Raw genomic sequence first — 21,468 nt, 5'->3', positions numbered from 1 at the left:
ATGTTAAAAGAAGCTCATCAGAAAAAGTGCCACAAACATCGCTCAGGCTGCTTGCTCTCTTTACTTTGAAGCGCATAAGCTACCGAATGTGTGTGGGGGGAGGGGGTCTGTACACATCTTCTACACAAATCACCAGTTACAGGAAAACACAACAAAATGCCTCGAAATGGAAATGCTTCCTTGCTACAAAATCAAATTAATTGCATTCCTCAGGGCAAATCTGGACTCCCAAGTTGACAAGCCGCCTGTTAGATGTCAAACTTTTGCTTGTGAAGACTTGCATGGTGAATTGGATTGAACTGAATAGCAATTCACATAATAACTCTGAGATAGACTGCGAGGTGTAGAACAAAAATTGGAAGAAAGACAGCAAAAAACTATAAACGAAAAGAAAAGATGGATTCTACATTGCTAATCTAAAAACATTCTTTAACTAATTAGTTCTTCAGTTGATGGTTTGTCGTGAAAGTTTGGGAGTGGCCCAAGCAGTATCCAGTGAGTAGAGATTTTTTAAAACAAAACAAATTCCTTCCAGTAGCACCTAAAAGACCAACTAAGTCAGTTCTTGGTATGAGCTTTCGTGTGCATGCACATTTCTTCAGATAACAATCTGAAGAAGTGTGCATGGTATCTGGTATCTGAAGAAGTGTGCATGCACACGAAAGCTCATACCAAGAACTGACTTAGTTGGTCTTTTAGGTGCTACTGGAAGGAATTTGTTTTGTTTTGACTATGGCAGACCAACACGGCTACCTATCTGTAACTAGAGATTTTTTTTTTGCTAATTCTGTCATATGTGAACCAGGAAGACTACCTGAGGCAGGTAGGTGACATGATTCTTTCCATGCTACAGTGGTACCTCGGGTTACGAACTTAATTTGTTCTGGAGGTCCATTCTTAACCCGAAACCGTTCTTAACCTGAGGCGCGCTTTCGCTAATGGGGCCTCCCACTGCTGCCGCGCGATTTCCGTTCTCATCCTGGGGCAAAGTTCTCAACCCAAGGTACTACTTCCAGGTTAGCGGAGTTTGTAACCTGAAGCGTTTGTAACCCAAGGTACCACTGTATTGGCATTGCTTCTCTCAGGAAGTCTCCCCATTGAACCTGATCAGATGGGGACTACAACCAACCATACTACAGAGATAGTATAAGGATTAGTCCTAAGAGCCATCTTGGAGAAGGAGGAAGAAGGCGTGGCTGGTGGTATTTCATCCTGGATTCATGTTGTTCGCCATACTTCATGTAGACAGGTATTGGGATTTTGCCAAACGGTTGGTCCTTCAAGAGTGCCCATTGGCTGTTTATCTGAATTCCCAATTTGCCTGTTGCTCTGGTGGTGATTTATTGTTTTCATCTGCTTCCATTGTATTCATGCTTATGCAGAGATGTTTTTGCATTCACTGGTCCAGAGAATGTAAGCCCTCTCCAGGGTTTCCTCACTGATGTCGTTGAATATATCTGGAAAGCAAAAGTTCTAATCAGTAATCCAAAATAGTGCCAAACTAAGATTTGTACTGTTACCTAGTTTCTTTTTGTTTCTGGTAAATTGAGCAGTTGTTTTGTTGTGTTTATGTTCTGTATTTGCGTTGTGAGTGTGTGCATTTTTGCCCTGAGTAAACGTTTCGTGAATGCTTAATTAACCATACAATATATATCACGGTCTGCAGCTAAGTTTGTTCACTTCCTTGAGTGCTGCTTGGCTATGTGTGCATTTTGTGTTCTGCCCATGGATTCAATGTCTTCTGAATGCTTACTTCCTTTTAAAAAATCAGACAGCTATGCATGTGACTTGATGGGCAGTATGCAGATAGACTTGTCCTGTTTATGTCTTTGTAGTCGCTCTTAGTTCTTGCTTTGTGCTCGTGACATGGTTCTGTTAGGTAGAGCTAAGGTGGCCTCAGGGTTGGGTGCTATCACTTGATGGCAAGGGACTCGCAACCATCTGCAGTGCTTGTACATCTTTGAACAGGCATGGGGAACCTGTAGTCCTCCTTGTCTACAACTTCATCATCCCTGATCATTGGCCATTCTGGCTGAGACTAATGGGAGAGGGGACCTAGACAGCCACAGGATCCCTGTCCCTGTCTTAGATGAAGAAAGCATTTTCTGTCAGCTGTCCTTCCTGGCTCTTTCAGATTTCCCACTATCAGAATCTTCTCTTTCCAGACTTGGTTACCTTAATCCCAAGTATGTGTGAGCAGGGTTGGAGCCTAAGTCTGGTTTTGTAATGGGAATTACACATGCTGCTTAAATGCTTTTGATACCCGCTAAGCTTTACAAAGGGAATTAGTCAACCCTAATGCAATTACTTGAAGTTGCCTGTTTAATTACATCTTGGAGGTTGTATAATAATTCTGGTGGTTGTATAATATCTGAAGGAAATGCTTTGTCATAGTTTATTAAAAGGTTGTAATTAAAAGGGAAACCCAATTAAAACTATAAGCATGGAACTGCAAATTGTGTGACGGGCATGCTAATGTACATCCCTTTTGTGGGGCTGCAATGGTTGAGATTTCAGGTGCAGAGCTTGCCCTTAAAGCAGATGGACCCAGTAATGACGCACCTGCTGTTCCTAGTCCAGTTGGAAGAGGCATTCTCATGTGCCCAGCACTGTGCTTCAATCTTTCCGTCAAGGCCTTTTTGATAAGATGCCATGTGCATTTCTTGTGCCACACTGGGAGCTCCAAAGCGACCATGCACTGAATGATGTGAGCCTTCTCAATTTCACTCAAAAATCCCTTCACGTGGGACAGATAAGTCATGAAAGCCATATCAATATTCACAGCTTCTCCATGCATCAGCGTTGGTAAAACTCTCTGAAATGAAGGACGCACAAGCATTTATTATATTGTTTAGCATATACGCTGGTGGCACTGTGGTCTAAACCGCAGAGCCTAGGGCTTGCTGATCAGAAGGTTGGTGGTTCGAATCCCCGCAACGGGGTGAGTTCCCATTGTTCAGTCCTAGCTCCTGCCTGCTTAGCAGTTCGAAAGCACGTCAAGTGCAAGTAGATAAATAGGTACCACTCTGGCCAGAAGGTAAACGACATTTCCGTGTGCTGCTCTGGTTCACCAGAAGTGGCTTAGTCATGCTGGCCACATGACCTGGAAGCTGTCTGTGGACAAATGCCAGCTCCCTCAGCCTATAGAGCAAGATGAGCGCGCAACCCCAGAGTCGTCTGCGACTGGACCTAACAGTTAGGGGTACCATTACCTTTATAGCATATCAATATTGTTGCGAGATTGGGAATTTAGACAGGAGAGGTTTCATGGGGCCACCTCCACCTATGCTCAATCTGTACATTTGTAAATAAGCCCAAACATTTCAAAATGCCATAAACCTCCTTCCAAAGGAAACCAAAGTTTGTGATATTAAGGGAGAAGGCAGGAAATGCTAACCCAGCCCCCTGTCAAACACCTCACATGATAATTGCATGTATGGGGAAAGTGGGGCTGTGGCTCCCATCAGATGTCAAACAGATAAACAACTACACAACTTACTGAAGTCTCCCGAAGACAGCCCTGTATTGGGGAGTTTTTAATGTTTGACGTTGTGCTGTGGTTTTATTATGCTGGAAGCCACCCAGAATGGCTGGGGCAACCCAGTCAGATGGGCGGAGTATGTCAATAATAATAATAATAATAATAATAATAATAATAATAATAATAATAATTTACTTGTACATGTGATTTTCATGTGAAGAGTGTTTCCTGCTGAATATTTTTGGTTATATAAAAGCAAAGGGTTGGGTTCAGTTAAATAGTTGGACTAGTGGGAGCCAGAGCTAGGAGTTTGCTTTGCCCCCTCACCTCCCCTTGCACCCCCACAACTAGCTCGGGGGGGGACTCAGGAGAACCCCCAAAATAGTGCACTGGGGAGGCAAAGGGGGAGATCTTTTCACCTGGCAAGCAGAAATCCATCCTTGCGCTTACAGAACAATCATAATAGTTTGTAACACTAAATTCCACCCAATATCATCACACACTTCTGGGTACAAGTAGTGATATGTCACAAGCTGAAAATGCAGAAGCATGCAATTAAGATATTACTATTGTAAGCCCATTGGGTGTAAAGACAGGATAGAAATGTTGTTCCACAATAAATATGCTATGTGCTCCTCACCATTTCCAGTTCTGGGCTTATAAGGTGGCCAAAATCAACCAGCCTATTCAGATCATCTTCCCACAGATTGGGGGCAAGCTCTTCCAGCATGGTTTCTATGGCAATTCTGGTCGTCTTCAGTGCAGCATCACCATGGTCAGCTAAGCCGCTGTGCGACTGGAACTTGGTATCCAGTAAGAATTTCCCATGACTTTTCAGCAAGTCAAACAGGCCCTTGTGTTTCATTAGTGCCATCTTGAACAGAAAGAAAGAAGGGTTGCAGTGGACTGAATGAGGGTTGTATAATAATGCCAGGAAGAGGCTTGCTTTGAAAGCATGGACCTCACACTGTAGACATAAAACAAGAGACTGAGTAGATCTCAGAGATGATCATAGGCAATTTGAGTGGCTTTAGCATGCACATGAAGCTGATATTTTGGGAGTGAAAGTCAGTCACAGGAGAAAAGGAAGCAACAGCTTTGTCCTGTAGATGTTTCAGTCAAAAAGACCACATAATAGATATGGTACATGAGCCACAAGAGAAGAGAGGCGTTTCATAAGGAGTGCATGCAGTGAAAGCTATTGTGAATAGGATACAGTGGTACCTCGGGTTACATACGCTTCAGGTTACATACGCTTCAGGTTACAGATTCCGCTAACCCAGAAATAGTGCTTCAGGTTAAGAACTTTGCTTCAGGATGAGAACAAAAATCGTGTTCCGGCAGTGTGGCAGCAGCGGGAGGCCCCATTAGCTAAAGTGGTGCTTCAGGTTAAGAACAGTTTCAGGTTAAGTACGCACCTCCGGAATGAGTTAAGTACTTAACCTGAGGTACCACTGTATATGGGACAAATATCAAGACATTGGACAGAGTTTGATTAAGAAACAACAAAGGTACAGATTAGAGGAAGGAAGGGAGATGGTGCTCTCTGTGTAACAGTTGACATGCAGTGATCCAGGAAAGTGAATGGAGTGGGTTTTGTGGGGAGACTCTGAATATGTAAAAGATAAGCAGTAAATGCAAGAAGGGAGAAGATGTTTCCAATACAGGGAATAGGATATAATAGCAAGGTAGTGGCATTGAGAGTGGATATGCAAGAATTGGGGAGGACATAGCTAAAAGCAGTACAGTGCATAGTTGGCATGCTTAAGGTTCTAAATTTAATCCCTGGCATGCCCAGGCAAAGAAGCCCAGGTAAGAAGGTTGGGAAAGACCCAGACCTGAAGCCTTGGATTGCTATTGCCAAGTAGTTGATGGGGTGGGGACACTCACCAGTCTTCCTATCACCTGAATCAGTGCTGCTTACTGGGAGGTAGAGGGGGAGTGAAAAGACAGTGGGGAAGTTGTTGCAGTGCAAACACACTGGGGAACCTGGTGTTTCTGCTGGTGTGTTTGCACCACACTAACCTCACTGCTGCCTCTCCCTTCCTCGTATACCTCTGGAAAGCAGCAGCAATGTGCATGATGGGAGGTCAGGTGAGCACCCCTCCACGGGACTACTCATTTCCATGTGTAGAGGGATGTGCACAGGAAGGGGTAAAAGGGGTTGTAAGTACCACTTTAGGAGTCGCAGAGAGATGCAGAAACAAAAAATGAAAGAGGCCTGTCCTTCCAGTTTCCTCTTGAAGAGACACATAGCAAAAATCACTGTGAGAGAAATGAATAAACAGGGAGCATCCGTGGAAATGAGCTTGCAAGGAGAAGAGAGAGCGTGGAAGCAGTTGGTGAAAGTGAGGAAGGAGTCTCTGCAGCAAAACCATCATACCTTTAAAATTTCCCCAAGTCCATTGGAGATGTGCTGGCGGGGGACTGTTTTGAGGAAGGCTCTGTCAAGGAAAGTGGCAACAGGAGGTACATAGCTCCCGAGCTTGTTTTTGCACTGAAGGAAATTGACGCCGTTCTTTGCTCCAACGCTAGCATCCACATAGGACAGGAGGGTGGTGGGGACCCGAATGTAAGGGGTGCGCCTCCTGTAAAGCGATGCTGCCAGCCCCACAATATCCAGGCAAGCCCCTCCTCCAATTGCTATAATAGGCTCAGCACGCCTGTCGATGCCAAAGATTTGCACTTCCTGCAAGATATCAAGCACCAAATCCATGGATTTGGTCTCTTCTGTGGTGGTCAGGGAAAGGATTTTACACTGAACCAAGTTTGCTTCAAAATATTCTCTGACTGCGGTGCCATACAAGTCATCGACCGTCTTATCGATTACAATGAAACGCCTCTGGGCCTCTTTGTTGTGAAGGGCTCTCTCCAGTTCCTTTGGATCTCTGATGTGCCCGTACAGCAATGTCTTGTTGGAGGGATCCAGGAGACCGCGTGTTTCCACCACCTTATAGCAAAGGTAGATAGGTGCTTCCACTATCCAGGATACCTCTCCATCTGAGACAGTTTCAGATCTGTTGGGAATTATGAGGGTGGGGGTGAGTAGTATGGAATATACATTAGTTTTGTCTATGGCTGAGCCAAAATGCCCTCCACAGTTTTCACTCTCACATTTGCACGTGAAGGGCAGAGTCCATTTGATGGAGACCCTGCTGAAAATCAGACCCACTCTTATCTTCAGTGACAGCATCATTTCCTTTTAATCTTTTTGAAAAGCTATTCTCGCTGCCCTCTCACTGCCATCTTGAAGCTCTTCCTGGTAGAGAGGCCCCTCCTCTGGCTGCTGTTTTCTCTCCTTTGGAATGCACCTAGATTATGAAACATGTACATGTGATGTCCTTCTAAAGGACAGAGGCACTTCTTTTTTTGGGGGGGGGGTGAACAAATGTGAACAAATGAGGGGTTGCCATTTCCCCCAATAAGCTCTCTTAGATTTCTCTTCAGACTTCTGTATTTTGCTCTCTCCTCTGCTAATTTTTTCTGTGGCTTTTCTAAAGCCTTGGGTTCTCTCTTTTTCTTTCTGTTGGGTGTACAAAATCACATACTGAGGAAGTAACATCATTCACAGGGGTACGCTCAGGAGAACAAAATGGTAACCTCTAGCTACCATGAAAAGAAATACCTGATTTACCACAGCCACAAGTTGTAAGAAAACCACACACACCCCATTCCCCTCACAGAGCTACAATTCTCAGAGTGGTTTAACAATCAATTCCTCTTCCCAGGGAAGTCTGGGGAATCCTAAATCTGTGAGGGGAATGAGGGCTACCTAATAATTCTCAGCACCCTTAGCAAGCAAGAGTTCCCCCCCGCATTCTTTGGGGGAAGCCATGTTTGTTTAAAGTGGTCTGCCTTAAATGTGTGCCGCTGATGGGGCCTCGGTGTGATCTTAATTTTTTTTACTTTTCAGTTCGAATGCAGCACTTTCTGAACTTGATGTCTTTTTCTGTTGCTATGCAGGGCAACAAAAGAAGGTGCCAACTTTTTAAAAGGCTGAAGTCAAGCAGCAGCTGGAAGGAATGATTTGTTTTCTTTTGAATATAGCATCTCAGGTATTTTTCTGCTTTGCTCCTTATGCTGTGTGTTGTCAGATGATGGATAGGTGAGCATGGTTTGGGCTCAACCCTGTCACAAGACCAACTGGGGAGGCCTGGTGGGCCTGATTAGGTGCAGTGTAGTGGTTAGTGTGTCCGACTTGGAAGTGGAGAGACACGCTTAAGAACCCAGCAGTGAAATTCACTGAGTGGCTGTGAACCAGTCACCACCTCTCAGACTACCTTACCTCGCAAGGCTGTTGTAAGGATAAAATTGCAAGTTGGTGGGGGAGGAGGGGAATCAAACACATTATTTCTGTCATAAATTCTGTGCAACAGTCAAAGAATCTCTGTAGTTCACTCACACTGTTGCTGGCAAGGTTGTCAGAGTCATTGCACTGCTAGAACCTGCCAGCTCCACAGTGACTCAGAATGAACAGGAACCGAAGTGTGTTTCTACTTTTGTAAAATGCAGCCTAAAAATCTGTAACCGTTGATGGTCTACATCAAAATTCATCTTGATTCTACAAAGATGATTATGATCTTTACACAACTGCAAATATTGTGGAAATCTGCAATATGTGAAGTAATACAACATGGTTAATATTTAATGGTCACAAATGTGTTCTATTGCAAGAAGAAGGAGATTGTCCTACACTCAAAGGTTAATTAACTGGAGAGATGACTTTCCTGTACAGAAAGTAACGTTTGTCCTTAGGGGGAAACTTGTCAGACATTCACCCATCTGTGACTTTCCCCCCTTTAATGTTGCTGCAGGATGCAAACTTCACTTGAAGTTTATGACAAATGCATTATGCTTTTTGATCAAGCTGATGGTTTTTAGTATCACTGTATTTGTTTTCCCCCATCTCTGGAGTTCATTACCCGTGTCTGTGAATTTGGAAATGTCTGCCATTGAAAATCCCTTCTCTGTTCAATTCCCAACCCCAATCAAATTCCATTTTAGCTCAAAAGACTTTCCAAGCATTAGAGAAAGCTTTAGCACAACAATGAGAGAGGCAACATCATTAAGTCATGCCACTGCAGTCTCCTTTTTTTGTGCCTCGGTACTTATGCTCAACCGAAACTGGTTTCTTATTCTGACTAGGCTGCAGATCTGACCATAGGCTGCTTCAACCCTGTTGAATTCAAAGGGTTGTCTCCAACTTCAGGCATACTCAGATGGCTAAGAGACCTGTGCACTCTAAGCCTTAAAGGATAAATAACAACCGCTTATTACACAGTTGTTTGAGGACCTTACCACCCTGGCTACATTAAAGCATATTACATATAGGCATCAATATTGCGTGGATACCTACTCGGACACGTGGAGGGCTTATAATGTATGTTTAATTTTAATATTTGTGTGCTGACGGCCAATGTATCCACGGTGTGAGCTGGTGATGGTCTACCCATATTCTCAGCATTGTTTGTATATTATTATTTTGTTTCTTTCCATTTCTCTCTCTTCTTTAATTATATTTTATCTTTTATCCTCTTCCTTGTTAAATTTGCAAATACAATATATATATATGTAAATATCAACAAGAAGAAAACCCAGTAAAATACTTACATTGAAATAAGCCCCATTGAACCCAGGGAGACTTCCTTCTGAGTAAACATGCCTAGGATTGGGCTGCATGTCAATATTGATATTGAAATTGAAAGCTTAGCAATGACACTCGTCAGGACAATATATGAGAACAAATAATCTAGGCATCGACATCTAATAGCTCCATGCTTTCCCATTGCAGAGACCATGCATGATTACTTAACCCAAATAAGAGGAACAGTGTCTCTGTTGCTTCACATCACAGAGTATTGTACAAATAAAACATTTGACGTTTTATTATGTTTTTATATTTTGCTGGAAGCTGCCCAGAGTATCTGGGGAAACCCAGCCAGATGGGCAGGGTATAAATAATAAAATTATTCTTAGTAGTAACCTCCTCTACTTACATTTTAGCCTGGGAGACCACGATCTCATTCTCAGCATCATGAATGGTTTCATCTTTCTTGATTCGGCACCAAGTATTTTTGACCCGCACTAGCTGGAAGTCTGTTTGCTTGGAACCCTGTGTTCCAGATTTTGTATCAGCCAGGAAGATCTCTTTGGACTGTGGCATGGTTGCAATGTCTAGTTCAAGAGGTGTCTGGTAAGAGGGGGACTTGCTGTTTGCTTATAAAAGCTCCACGGGGACCATAGTTTGGAATGGGAGGTGTTCCTCACCTGGTGGAGTGAAAAGGTTGGGCTGCGGGGGGGGGGATTACAAAACTATCATTACTTAATCTGTAGACATGAAAGAGGGGTGGTCACATCACCCGGACCTGTGTGCTCACGTGTGCATACACACGCGTACAGTGAAAATGCAGAGCCTAGGGTTGTATAACTCAATAGTTTTATAATGATCAAAAAGTACAATTAGAGTACACTTAACTTCTAACAGGAGGCCCTGCAACGAAACGGCAGTGATTAATGTTGAATCATTTCTATGCCATAAAAAGAAGGATTCCAGGAATTTATCTCAACTTCCTGACCCTTTTGATTATAACACAACTTTATGTAAGCCTTGATGGTATTTGAGATAGAGCCACATAATATTATACAGTAGAACTGGATACTAAGGCACTGCTGAATTGTGTGTTTTATATTTGTTTTTATGGGCTTCTATGCTGCTGTTTTGTTGGTTTTATGCTGTGTTTTTTAAACATATCGTTTGTTTTATACTGTGCACTTCTAGAGATTTTTTTTTTTAAAAAAATATTAAGCTGTTTGTAAATGCAGTACATAAAATAAATGCATGAGATCTTCTTCACAACAATTCTCAATCTCTGTTTTCTCCTCATCTCTCTCACATTTGTAGCTCACTTGTCCTTAGTACAGCCCATAGTAATACACCTCTGCCTCCCCCACCTCATTTCATTGATGTAACAGCCCAATGAAATAGACATGGCTAAAACTAATTGCCTCAAGGTCATGCAAGGTCATGTCTAAGCAGTGATTTGAGGGCAGGTCTTCCCATCCAAATTGCAGCACTATCCACTATGTTATACTGTCACACAGCTGCTGATGCCATGTTGTCTTCTAGTCCAAAGCATCTCCAAAAACAAAGTGTGTTTTTAAAATATTCAGTCTTCCATTCTAATCTAGAGTTATGAATGATCAGCCAGTGTGGTGTAGTGGTTAAGAGTGGTGGACTCGTAATCTGGTGAACTGGGTTCGCGTCCCCGCTCCTCCACATGCAGCTGCTGGGTGACCTTGGGCTAGTCACACTTCTCTGAAGTCTCTCAGCCCCACTCACCTCACAGAGTGTTTGTTGTGGGGGAGGAAGGGAAAAGAGATTGTTGGCTGCTTTGAGACTCCTTAGGGTAGTGATAAAGCGGGATATCAAATCCAAACTCTTCTTCTTCTTCAGGGCTCCTGCATGATTTCTCTCCCCTATACAAGTATGCAATATTATTTCCACAGACACAGAACATGGACCAAGATGCGCCACCTTCCCAAAGCCCTGGGGTTGCCAATGTGGTACCTTGGGTGGAATGCTGCCCTTGACGACTTCCCTTGAACCCCACTCACAGTCCCCTTTATCATGAAATGGTGAGGGTGATTATCTTTGCCCCTTCCTCTGAACAATACACAGAGCGGAAGCAGGCCTTTTTTTCCAGCCAGAACTTGCTGCAACTCACTTCCAGCACCTCTCAGGTGTGCGCCATTGCCATTATAAGAGAAAAAGGGAGCGTTCATGGCGAGTTCCAGCAGCTCTTTTTCTAGAAAAATAGCACTGAGTGAAAGGAGGAAGTCCAAAGAGTGGCACTCTTTGTCACTTTTTCTTTCAGCTCTGTGGGCTTTTCAAGGCACACCCCAAATGATATAATAATAATAATAATAATAATAATAATAATAATAATAATACTACATATTATTTGTACCCCACCCATTTGACTGGGTTGCCCCAGCCACCCTGGGTGGTTTCCAACATATATAAAAACACAGTAAAATATCAAACATTAAAAACCTCCCAATACAGGGCCGCCTTCAGATGTTTTCTGAAAGTCAGATAGTTGTTCATTTCCTTGACATCTGATAGGAGGGTGTTCCACAGGGAGGGAGCCACTGCAGAGAGGATCCTGTGCATGGTTCCCTGTAAGTTCACTTCTCACAGTAAGGGAACCGCCAGATGACCCTCGGAGGAGGACCTCAGAGTCAAGGCTGAATGACAGGGTTGGAGACACTCCTTCAGGTATACAGGGCCAAAACTGTTTAGGGATTTAAAAGTCAGCACCAAGACTTTGAATTGTGCTCTGAAACATACTGGGGGCCAATGTAGGTCTTTCAGGGCCGGCTTTATATGGTCCCAGTGACCACTCCCAGTCACCAGTCTAGCTGCTGCTAACCTTTTAACTGTAATCTCAGGCATATCACTTACATGTTTTCGATTGGAAGCATCAATGGCAAAACATTGGCCCATTGCAGGGTTCTAGAGACCCTGGATGAAGCCCTCCCAAAGGGCTTGATGACAGGGGTCAGTAGTGAAGCAGATTCAACATTTAAATCTGCTAAATACTAAATAACCCTGTAACTGGTGAAATTATTAGAAAATGAAAACTTAATATTTTCTCCCAATGAGGACATTCATTATGGGGTCTGAAAAGAAAGTGTTGCATAAAAGACCTTACAGGCAAAAAGGGGAGGTGTAATATTGTATTTTTATGTTGTGGTAGCCTTTCCTGGGACCTTATTTTGAAGGATGGGTGAGAAAGCCTAATCCTAATAATAATGAAAATAAACTAGAAGGTGCTGTAGTTAGTGCCCTTTCAATATGTTCCAACTCCTTTGGCACTCCATAAAATAAGCTAGCAACTTGTCGAGCGAACCCTGTACACCTTATAAAACCCATGCTTTCTTGTTTCCTTTTAAATCACATGTGAAGCAGTTACCATCTTTATAAAGGTAATGCATTCTTAAGAGCCAACATCAAGACAAAAGCAAAAGTGCTGACATTGTGCTAGGTCAGATCAAAGCTTTGTTGTGACTACAGTGGTACCTCGGGTTAAGTACTTAATTTGTTCTGGAGGTCCGTTCTTAACCTGAAACTGTTCTTAACCTGAAGCACCACTTTAGCTAATGGGGCCTCCAGCTGCCGCTGCGCCGCCGGAGCCCGATTTCTGTTCTCATCCTGAAGCAAAGTTCTTAACCGAAGGTAATATTTCTGGGTTAGCGGAGTCTGTAACCTGAAGTGTATGTAACATAGAATCATAGAATCATAGAATCATAGAGTTGGAAGAGACCACAAGGGCCATTGAGTCCAACCCCCTGCCAAGCAGGAAACACCATCAGAGCACTCCTGACATATGGTTGTCAAGCCTCTGCTTAAAGACCTCCAAAGAAGGAGACTCCACCACACTCCTTGGCAGCAAATTCCACTGTCGAACAGCTCTTACTGTCAGGAAGTTCTTCCTAATGTTTAGGTGGAATCTTCTTTCTTGTAGTTTGGAACCATTGCTCCGTGTCCGCTTCTCTGGAGCAGCAGAAAACAACCTTTCTCCCTCCTCTATGTGACATCCTTTTATATATTTGAACATGGCTATCATATCACCCCTTAACCTCCTCTTCTCCAGGCTAAACATGCCCAGCTCCCTTAGCCATTCCTCATAAGGCATCGTTTCCAGGCCTTTGACCATTTTGGTTGCCCTCCTCTGGACATGAAGCATATGTAACCAGAGGTACCACTGTACTACTACTATCTCTGGCCAGTCTCTTGCAGCCCCCGGGAATCTTACAAGCGACCCATCAGATTCCAACTGTAATCAATCTGCATGTCCTGCCTCATGACACCCAGTATAATGGTCTCATTTTGCATTCAGTGCACCTGCTGGTCCCTCCCTCAGATTCCAGGCATACGTCTTGTTCAACGAGAGCCCCCTCTCCAAGACCGACTTATATCAGCTTATATAAAGCAAACAAGCACATGTGCTGCCGCTGCTGCCGTGTGATACTGTCAGAAGTCCTTATACTCCTTAGCCAAAGAGCAAATTTTGAAAATGCCCCAGGGCGGCAGAAAGTCTTGCTGATCTTGCACCTCAGCCAAGTCGTTCTGTAAGAGGGCCCACAGGCTCCAACGTGCTGGCATAATTGGCCCTGCCCGTCACGTGGACAAAAAGATATGCACCCCTCCCCAGCTCTGCAAAACCGATCTCGTACAATCAGCCGCAACATCTCCAGAAGCCTGGGTGAAGGGTACCACAATGCCACACTTTGCAGGTAACCCTTTACTTCTGAGCAACTTCCTTGTGTTTCACTTTTTCTTTTTCTTTTTGAGAGGTGTCTTTCAACCTCAAAGTTGGGTCTGCATCACGAAAGGGGCGGGAGAAGACATTTTGTTGTGACACGTTAAGTTGGTTGAACTGTTTATTTTATTTGAAGCCTTGTTGTTTTGTTTTGTTTTGTTTCGTTTCGTTTCTCTGTCCAGCAGCGGTGGGAAAGGATGGAGTTGGGGACTGGGAGGAGATGAGTGTATTGGTAATGATGCCTTTCCCCTGGGGCATGATTTTCAACAGTTGTTATTAGTCCGTCTTTTAACCATTATTTGCAGTCACAGATTTTGATCTGGTTGTTGGTTGTTTTAGGTAAGGGCAGGGCCTGACAAGTACCTGGGTGATCAAAAGGGGGAAAAGTAATTTTTGGTTCATTGTGGCTTCTAGAGGGATGTATGATATTGGAGGTAAGACTAGTTATGTAAGGAGAGGGGCTTTAGACATTTGGAAGCTATTGCCCTTTTCTGGTCCTTCTCCCACCCAACAAGATTTAGGCTCTTATGTTAGCCTTCCTAATTGTGTTTTATTTATTGCTTGTAAAAATATCCAAATTCCACTGTATCATAAAAAAGGTATCACAGCAATTTACAAATACATGAAAACAAGTTTAAAGGAAGGGAAAATTAAAAAAAGAAATTAGAAATTAGAACATCAATAGACCATTGTATGTGGGATATGTGTGTGCTGACCCTGAACACTAGGTCATCCCATAATAAAACATCAGTCATCCACAATTTGGTTGTGGGTGAAGCAGCAGCCCAAGTCTGTATTACTGAGACCTTCAGGGGGTGGGCAGGGGGGCATGAGGCTGACCTGACCCAGGTTTGCCTCTTTGGGTCCTTAGTACCTTGTTAATAGGGATGCTGGTGGCACTGTGGTGTAAACCACTGAGCCTCTTGGGCTTGCTGATCAGAAGGTTGGCGGTTCGAATCCCTGCGATGGGGTGAGCTCCCGTTGTTCTATCTCAGCTCCTGCCAACCTAATAGTTCGAAATCATACCAGTGCAAGTAAAGGTAAAGGTACCCCTGACCATTAGATCCAGTCGCGGACGACTCTGGGGTTGCGACGCTCATCTCGCTTTACTGGCCAGGGAGCTGGTGTACAGCTTCTGGGTCATGTGGCCAGCATAACCAAGCTGCTTCTGGCGAACCAGAGCAGTGCATGGAAATGCCGTTTACCTTTCTGCCGGAGCGGTACCTATTTATCTACTTGCACTTCGTGCTTTTGAACTGCTAGGTGGGCAGAAGCTGGTACCGAACAACGGGAGCTCACCCCGTCGCGGGGATTCGAACCACTGACCTTCCGATTGGCAAGCCCTAGGCTCTGTGGTTTACACTATAGCGCCACCCATGTCCCACCAGTGCAAGTAGATAATAATAATAATAATAATAATAATAATAATAATAATAATAATAATTTATTTATATCCTGCCCTCCCCAGCCGAAGCCGGGCTCAGAGCAGCTAACAACAGTAAATAGGTACCACTCCGTTGGAAAGGTAAATGGCATTTCCATGCACTGCTCTGGTTTCGCCGGAAGCGGCTTAATCATGCTGGCGACATGACCCGGAAAAATGTCTGCGGACAAATGTTGGCTCCCTTGGCCAGTAAAGTGAGATGAGCACCACAACTCCAGAGTCGTTCATGACTGGACTTAACTGTCAGGGGTCCTTTACCTTTAATACTAAAAATAAATGCACCTTGGGGGTTTTTGCAAGAAATATTTCATGTTGGGGAAATATGACTTTGTGACCAAGATTGCTGATAAAACATTGCCGCCTAAAAGATTTGTAATAAAACATTGTTTTCTCTTAGAATGTCCTCTAGTCTTCATTGCTCTGGGGGTATGAATATTATACATTCATGCTTTATATTCCATGTACTGTCAGAAATCTGAATTGCTGTTTATTGCATGATTGTGTCACTCTTGTTTGAATAATAGCTTCCTACTTCCAAGATGCTCCTAGTTATTGCAAAAGAGCTGTCTTCTGAAACAAGCTAGACATGATCTCCCCTCTCAAAACAACTGAATGCACCTGATAATGGACCTTTCAGGGCTTGTTAATAGATATATTAACAAATGTTTGCATAAATTCTCGTCTAGGTAAGGTCCCATTTGAACACGTTGCCTGGGGATGCCTCAGTGGCTCATGTTTATGGGCTTGCATAAAGAAATGCATCAGTGTTGTCTAGTGTTAGGATGTGGTGCCCTATTCTGCACGTGTAATATCCATTATGAATGCCATATTGAATATATAAATGCCATGTTCACTTCTGATCTTATTATGCAGTCAAGCATGATGCTCGACAGTCATCATTCCCACACCATGTTAGAGCCCTGCATTTGGTGTTATAACCCATAAGGGTGGAGTTGGGTTATAAAACTACAGATGCCAAGGCCATAATTCACGGGCAGCAAGGCACAGTTAGCAGTTAGCTGTGCTTTTGTAGGTAAATTATGTAAATCACTGACTTTAAAGGAAACACTTTTGCCCCTGCTCTTCTTTCCTTTTTTTAACTGAAACTTAGAAAATGTCAATCCGCAATAGGTAAACCCATATTATTTTGCCAACTGCTTTCTACAAATCTATTTTTTCCTACAAAAATCACACCAAGTTTTTCATCTTCATCACCATCACCCGTAGGTGCCTGAGGAATGGAGATGTCTCACAGATTTTCTTTTTAAAACTTCTTGCCTTCGGTCTTTTGTTTTAGAATTATCCATTGGGTCTATAGTTGAGAACCTCAAGAAAGCGAGAGAGGTAGCACATGGTCACCCTGGAATTCCTGAAGAGCTAGGATGTTACCTGCAGAAAGCTCTTGATGCAGCAAGAGGATTGGACCTTTACCTGACAAGAGAGGCAAGTTCTAACAGGTAACACATTTATCATCTGGCTGTGACAGAAGGCGCGTCTAATTATCTTCTGCTACCTTCTCTACATTGTGAATGTATAGTTCAATTTATTGTTATGTGTTGGCTCCTTTACTGCCATGAGTGGGATTATCACAAATGTTTTGATGGAAATCTGGAGAAAAAATTAATATTTCTTAATGGCCCATGATGGTTAGGTGATTTCTCTTCATGGAATCTAATTCTTAGAAAATGTTTTCTTGATAGTCTCTGTTGGGATTGTTTTGCAAACAGAGAAGAATCAGAGTTTGGTGAGGGTGACACTTCTGACCTACCCCTAGTAATAGGCTGGTGTGTCTGTTTGTGTGTGAAGGAACGAAAGAAACAATTTTGGGATATTACAGCTTCCCTCCCATGCCAAATTGCAGCATTGAGAGGGGAGTTATATTCCTCAGCTCAAGCAAGAATTATTTAGGGGAGCTCACAATGACAAACTTAAACCAACTCCTGTCATAGAACAATGCAAATAATGAGACATGCAAGTAAAATTGTTACTCACGTGCCTCTCAAGCCAAGCAATGGAGATCAGGAAAATAGGAGATCAGAAAGTTTAATGAATGAAGCATGGCTCTTATTTCAGTCTGTGGAAAAGTAAACAAATACACAGTAGATGTGGGCCCACTCCAGTTATTCAATTAATTTAGGCTACAATATTACACAGGTTGCAATTGTAACCAAGTATACTATTGAATCGGGCTTACTCCCAGATACATGGGGTTAGGATTTCAGCCTTATTTTGGGAATAAAACTCCATTAAAGACTTAGACACTTCTAAGATTGTGCTTTTAGATGCACCAGAGCTTGGGTCTTCAAATAACTTACTCTGTGAGCATTAATTAATCTGCTAACTAAATTGCTTTAGTAACTAAACTAATTAATTAAGCTAATTTTAGGTATCATTAATTCAGCAGCCTGGCTGGGACTGTCATTATTCCTTTCTCAGCTATAACAATAATACCTGGGTTGCTAAATAGTTCCCATTTATCAGCATATATTCTGCTATGCGGGGAAGAGAAAAAAGTTTGTTCATTTCTTAGGAGCTACCAATGTGTAAACTGTTCCAGTCTGTAGGTTATAGGAAAACTGAGTGTTGGTTCTGTTGCTGAAATAATAGTCGGTAGTTGTCTGACTAACGCTTGCTGGTGATAATAGCTATACATTATCTTATTAAAGTTGTTCAAGCACTGGTGAGGGGCAGCAAAGAGGTTACCTGAAATGTCTTACTCTTCCAGTCTTGGAGTAGCTGAGCATATCTGTTATGGGTTATGAATTTTTTCTTATATTATGGAAGACTGTGTGGGGAGCAGAGCAGGAACAGATGATGTCTATTTCAAATGCTGGCCTGGAGGTATTCATACCTAAGCCTTGTGGGGTTCTGCTTTCTTCCACTGAGACAGATCTCATTTCTTTGAAAGGAGGAGGAATGCTTGGCTATTTGAACATTGCAGCTGATGTTGTGACCCCCTTAAAAAACAGCTGCATAGAGTGATCCTAATTATCTACATTGATTGATTGATTGATTGATTGATTGATTGTATTTATGCCCAGCCTTTTTCTCCGAGGAGCTCAAGGTGGTGTACATGGTTCTTCCCCTCCTCATTTATTCCCCACAACAACCCTGGGAGGTAGGTTAGTCAGAGATGCAGGCCGGCACTCTAATCATTACACCACACTAGCTCAGTGTGGAATAAATGCATGTAAAATTGTCAAGCATTGCCAATTAGGTGGCCAAAAATGACCAACTACACAAGATGGTTCCGCAATGCTCTCCTTGAGCAAGGTGATCTCACCGGAATGTACAAACCACTGATCTAGAGCTTACAGTTTCTTTGGGGGTTCATCATTCTGATGTCTGTTGTGCCTGGACAATGACTATTCTTATACATGGGTGGCCATAGTCATATAAGCAGTGCCTTGCTGGATCAGGCCAGAGTTCCATGCAACAACGTATTATTGCTCAACAACAGCAAACTAGGTGGCTCTGAGAAGATTATAAGTAGGACTTGAAGATCATGGCCATCTTCTATTACAGCAGTGGGAAGTCTTTGGCCCTCCAGATGTTGCTGAACTACAACTCCCACCAGCCCTTGCAAGCATAGCCAATGGCCAGGGATGATGGATGTTCAGCAACAGCTGGAGACCCAAAGTTTCCCCACACCTGTTCTATTAGTTGCTCCTGGTACCTCAAAACCAGAAGTATCCATGAAGAGATCTGTCCTTCACAAATTTATCTAAAGCAAGCTAAGCTTGTGTTCATCAACACATATTGAGGTAGCAAATTGATTTTTTTAAAGACTAGGGTCATCGCCTAAGGATTTCTTAGAAAGGGGTACAAAAAAAAATTCTGTTTCCAGTGAGTTGGTCCTTTTCTTCTTTTTCCATTTATTAGGACAACGTCATCCAAGGATTGCCTTTTGAATGTCCAATTCAGTGAAATGAAGGTCAAAACTAATGAAGAGCAGCTCTCAAACTATGCAGAAGGTGAGTCCTTTGCATTATGAAATAACTATGTTTTGCACATTGATAATGGAGTTTAGGCTTTGCATGCAGGTAAAATTTGGCAAACCTCAACAAAGGCTTCATCTAATCCTATATGTTTACTCACAAAGCATATATGGATTTCCAAATTCTGGGTAGAACTAAGAAACCATGAGATGCATACCTGCAAGCATAGAGATGTGATCACATGCACTATTTATTTATACCCAAGAGTAGACTAGCTTTATGCCAGTGTAGTTTATATTTATTACAATATCATGTAGTGTATAGGCTGCAACAACTCCCTTATTTTTCGCTTTATAATACGCACTAGACCACAAGACGCACCTAGTTTTTGGAGGAGGAAAACAAGAAAAAAAAGTATTCTGAATCTCAGAAGCCAGAACAGCAAGAGGGATCGCTGCGCAGTGAAAGCAGCAATCCCTTTTGCTGTTCTGGCTTCTGGGATAGCTGCGCAGCCTGCATTCACTCCATAAGACGCACACACATTTCCCCTTACTTTTTAGGAGGGAAAAAGTGAGTCTTATAGAGCAAAAAATACGGTATTTCTTGTGGAATGTTGTGAATGTTGTTGCCTGCCTGTCTGCCTGATTCATTCCTTCATTTGTTAAAATACTGATATCCTGCCTTTCCATTTTATGGATTCTATAAGTTAGCTGGTGAATATTGAAAAAAAAATTTCACATTACAATACACAATAAAAACTAAAACAAATAAACACAGCACCAACATCAAACACACACAACAGAATCAATAAAGCACAATAGAGAAAGCCCTACCCTCTTCATAAAAAATGGGATAAATGGAGCAGGAAATTTAAGGAAGACCTCAATGTGTGGGAAGGTCCACTTGGAAGAAAATGGTCCTTAGTGTATCCCAGACCTAGACCATTTATGACAACCTTCTCCAACCTGGTGCCCTCCAGATGTATGGGACAATAATTCCCATCCACCCATGCTGGCTGGGGGTGATGGGAGTTTTAGTCTGAAACTTTTTGTGAAAACCAGTACAGTGGTACCTCGGGTAACGAACTTAATTCGTTCCGGAGGTCGATCCTTAACCCGAAACCATTCTTAACCTGAGGCGTGCTTTCACTAATTGGGCCTTTCACTGCCAGTGCACCACTGGTGCGCGATTTCCGTTCTCCTCCTGCGACAAAGTTCGTAACCCGAGGAACTACTGTACTTTGAATTGGGTCCCGAAACCAACTAGAAGCCAGCATATGTAAAAGAAGCATTTGGTTTGCACAGTTAGCCACCTGGCGGCTGCATTCTGGAACAGTTGCAGTCCCCAAAAAGCCACACCCTGCCTAAAGTGTGTTACCATTGTCTAGAGGATGTCACCAAAGCATGACTTACTTGCACTAACTTGTTTCTATCCCCAAAAAGGGTAAAAATGGTGAACTAACTTAAGCTGGTGAAAAGCACTCTTGCCAACTGAGCATTCTGGGTACTGCTTGTGGCAACATCTAAACAGTTTTGAAGGCAGTCAGTTGTATGAACCATACACCATAGCTGCCAACTTTTCCCTTTTCTTGCAAGGAATCCTATTCAGAATAAGGGAATTTCCCTAAAAAAAAGGAAAATGTTGACAGCTATGCATACACAGCAGAAACCACAGTTTTTGTACAATTGAGTCCACAGTTCTCTTTCTCCTCCCTTCCTATCCTTGCCACAAAAGGAGGCAATCCTACACACTGGCAGACGAAAGTGGGGGTGGGGGGAGCAGGCCACCCTGGGTGCTATCCCGGGGGGGGGTGACATCATGGCCGCCCCCGCCCCCATGATGCTCAGTGCCTGCCATGCACCCCCGGGGCGCTCACCGCTCACGCCCAGGGATGCGCACTGCTTGCCACGCACCTGCCCGACACGTGTCACGCCCCCGCGGGCGGTGCGCCACACCCCCTGGGACGCATGCCAGCCACGCCCCTGGATGTACGCTGCTCCCGGTGCCGGGGAGTAATGGTTCCACATTCTGCGTAGTAGCCGTCATACTTCAATTTTAGAAAAGAGGTACTTTTCCATAGATATTTCCATGATTTGCATCAACACGCTGAAAATTATAAGTATGCAGTCTCAGAGGAGGGCTTGCAATCCTATTATGGTCCATAGGTACTCTAATTTTTTTGTACCCCACAAAAGAGATAAAATGTAATAGGTATGCACACCCGCAGGCTGAAGACAAGCTTTAACAAGCTTCCAGTTATAAATTCAAAATCATGCAAAT

The 21,468-nt window shown here is 43.2% G+C and overlaps 2 protein-coding genes across 2 annotated transcripts in view; one reads left to right on the top strand and one right to left on the bottom strand.

Moving 5' to 3' along the window:
- Positions 1–771: 771 nt before the first annotated feature.
- On the bottom strand, positions 772–9,780 carry LOC309336977 (2-epi-5-epi-valiolone synthase-like). The gene is made up of 5 exons (XM_081853545.1): positions 9,478–9,780; positions 5,865–6,498; positions 4,122–4,355; positions 2,563–2,815; positions 772–1,457 (listed from the first exon to the last, which is right to left on the bottom strand). Exons 1-5 carry the CDS (start codon positions 9,642–9,644, stop codon positions 1,375–1,377), a joined length of 1,371 nt encoding a protein of 456 aa, XP_081709671.1. The 5' UTR covers positions 9,645–9,780; the 3' UTR covers positions 772–1,374.
- A 3,886-nt stretch (positions 9,781–13,666) lies between these two features.
- LOC309336837 (uncharacterized protein) overlaps positions 13,667–21,468 on the top strand; it is a 51,387-nt gene continuing 43,585 nt past the window's right edge. The window contains exons 1-3 of the mRNA XM_081853233.1: positions 13,667–13,780; positions 16,548–16,707; positions 19,133–19,224. Of these exons, the coding sequence (XP_081709359.1) occupies positions 13,765–13,780; positions 16,548–16,707; positions 19,133–19,224 (268 nt within the window). The 5' untranslated portion in view covers positions 13,667–13,764. The remainder of the gene's footprint in view (positions 13,781–16,547; positions 16,708–19,132; positions 19,225–21,468) is intronic.

Source organism: Podarcis erhardii (assembly GCF_964252035.2).
Source record: "Podarcis erhardii genome assembly, chromosome: 2".
NCBI classification, from domain to species: Eukaryota; Metazoa; Chordata; class Lepidosauria; order Squamata; family Lacertidae; genus Podarcis; species Podarcis erhardii.
Note: the sequence above shows the minus strand (reverse complement) of the source record. Positions and strands in the feature narration are given on the sequence as shown.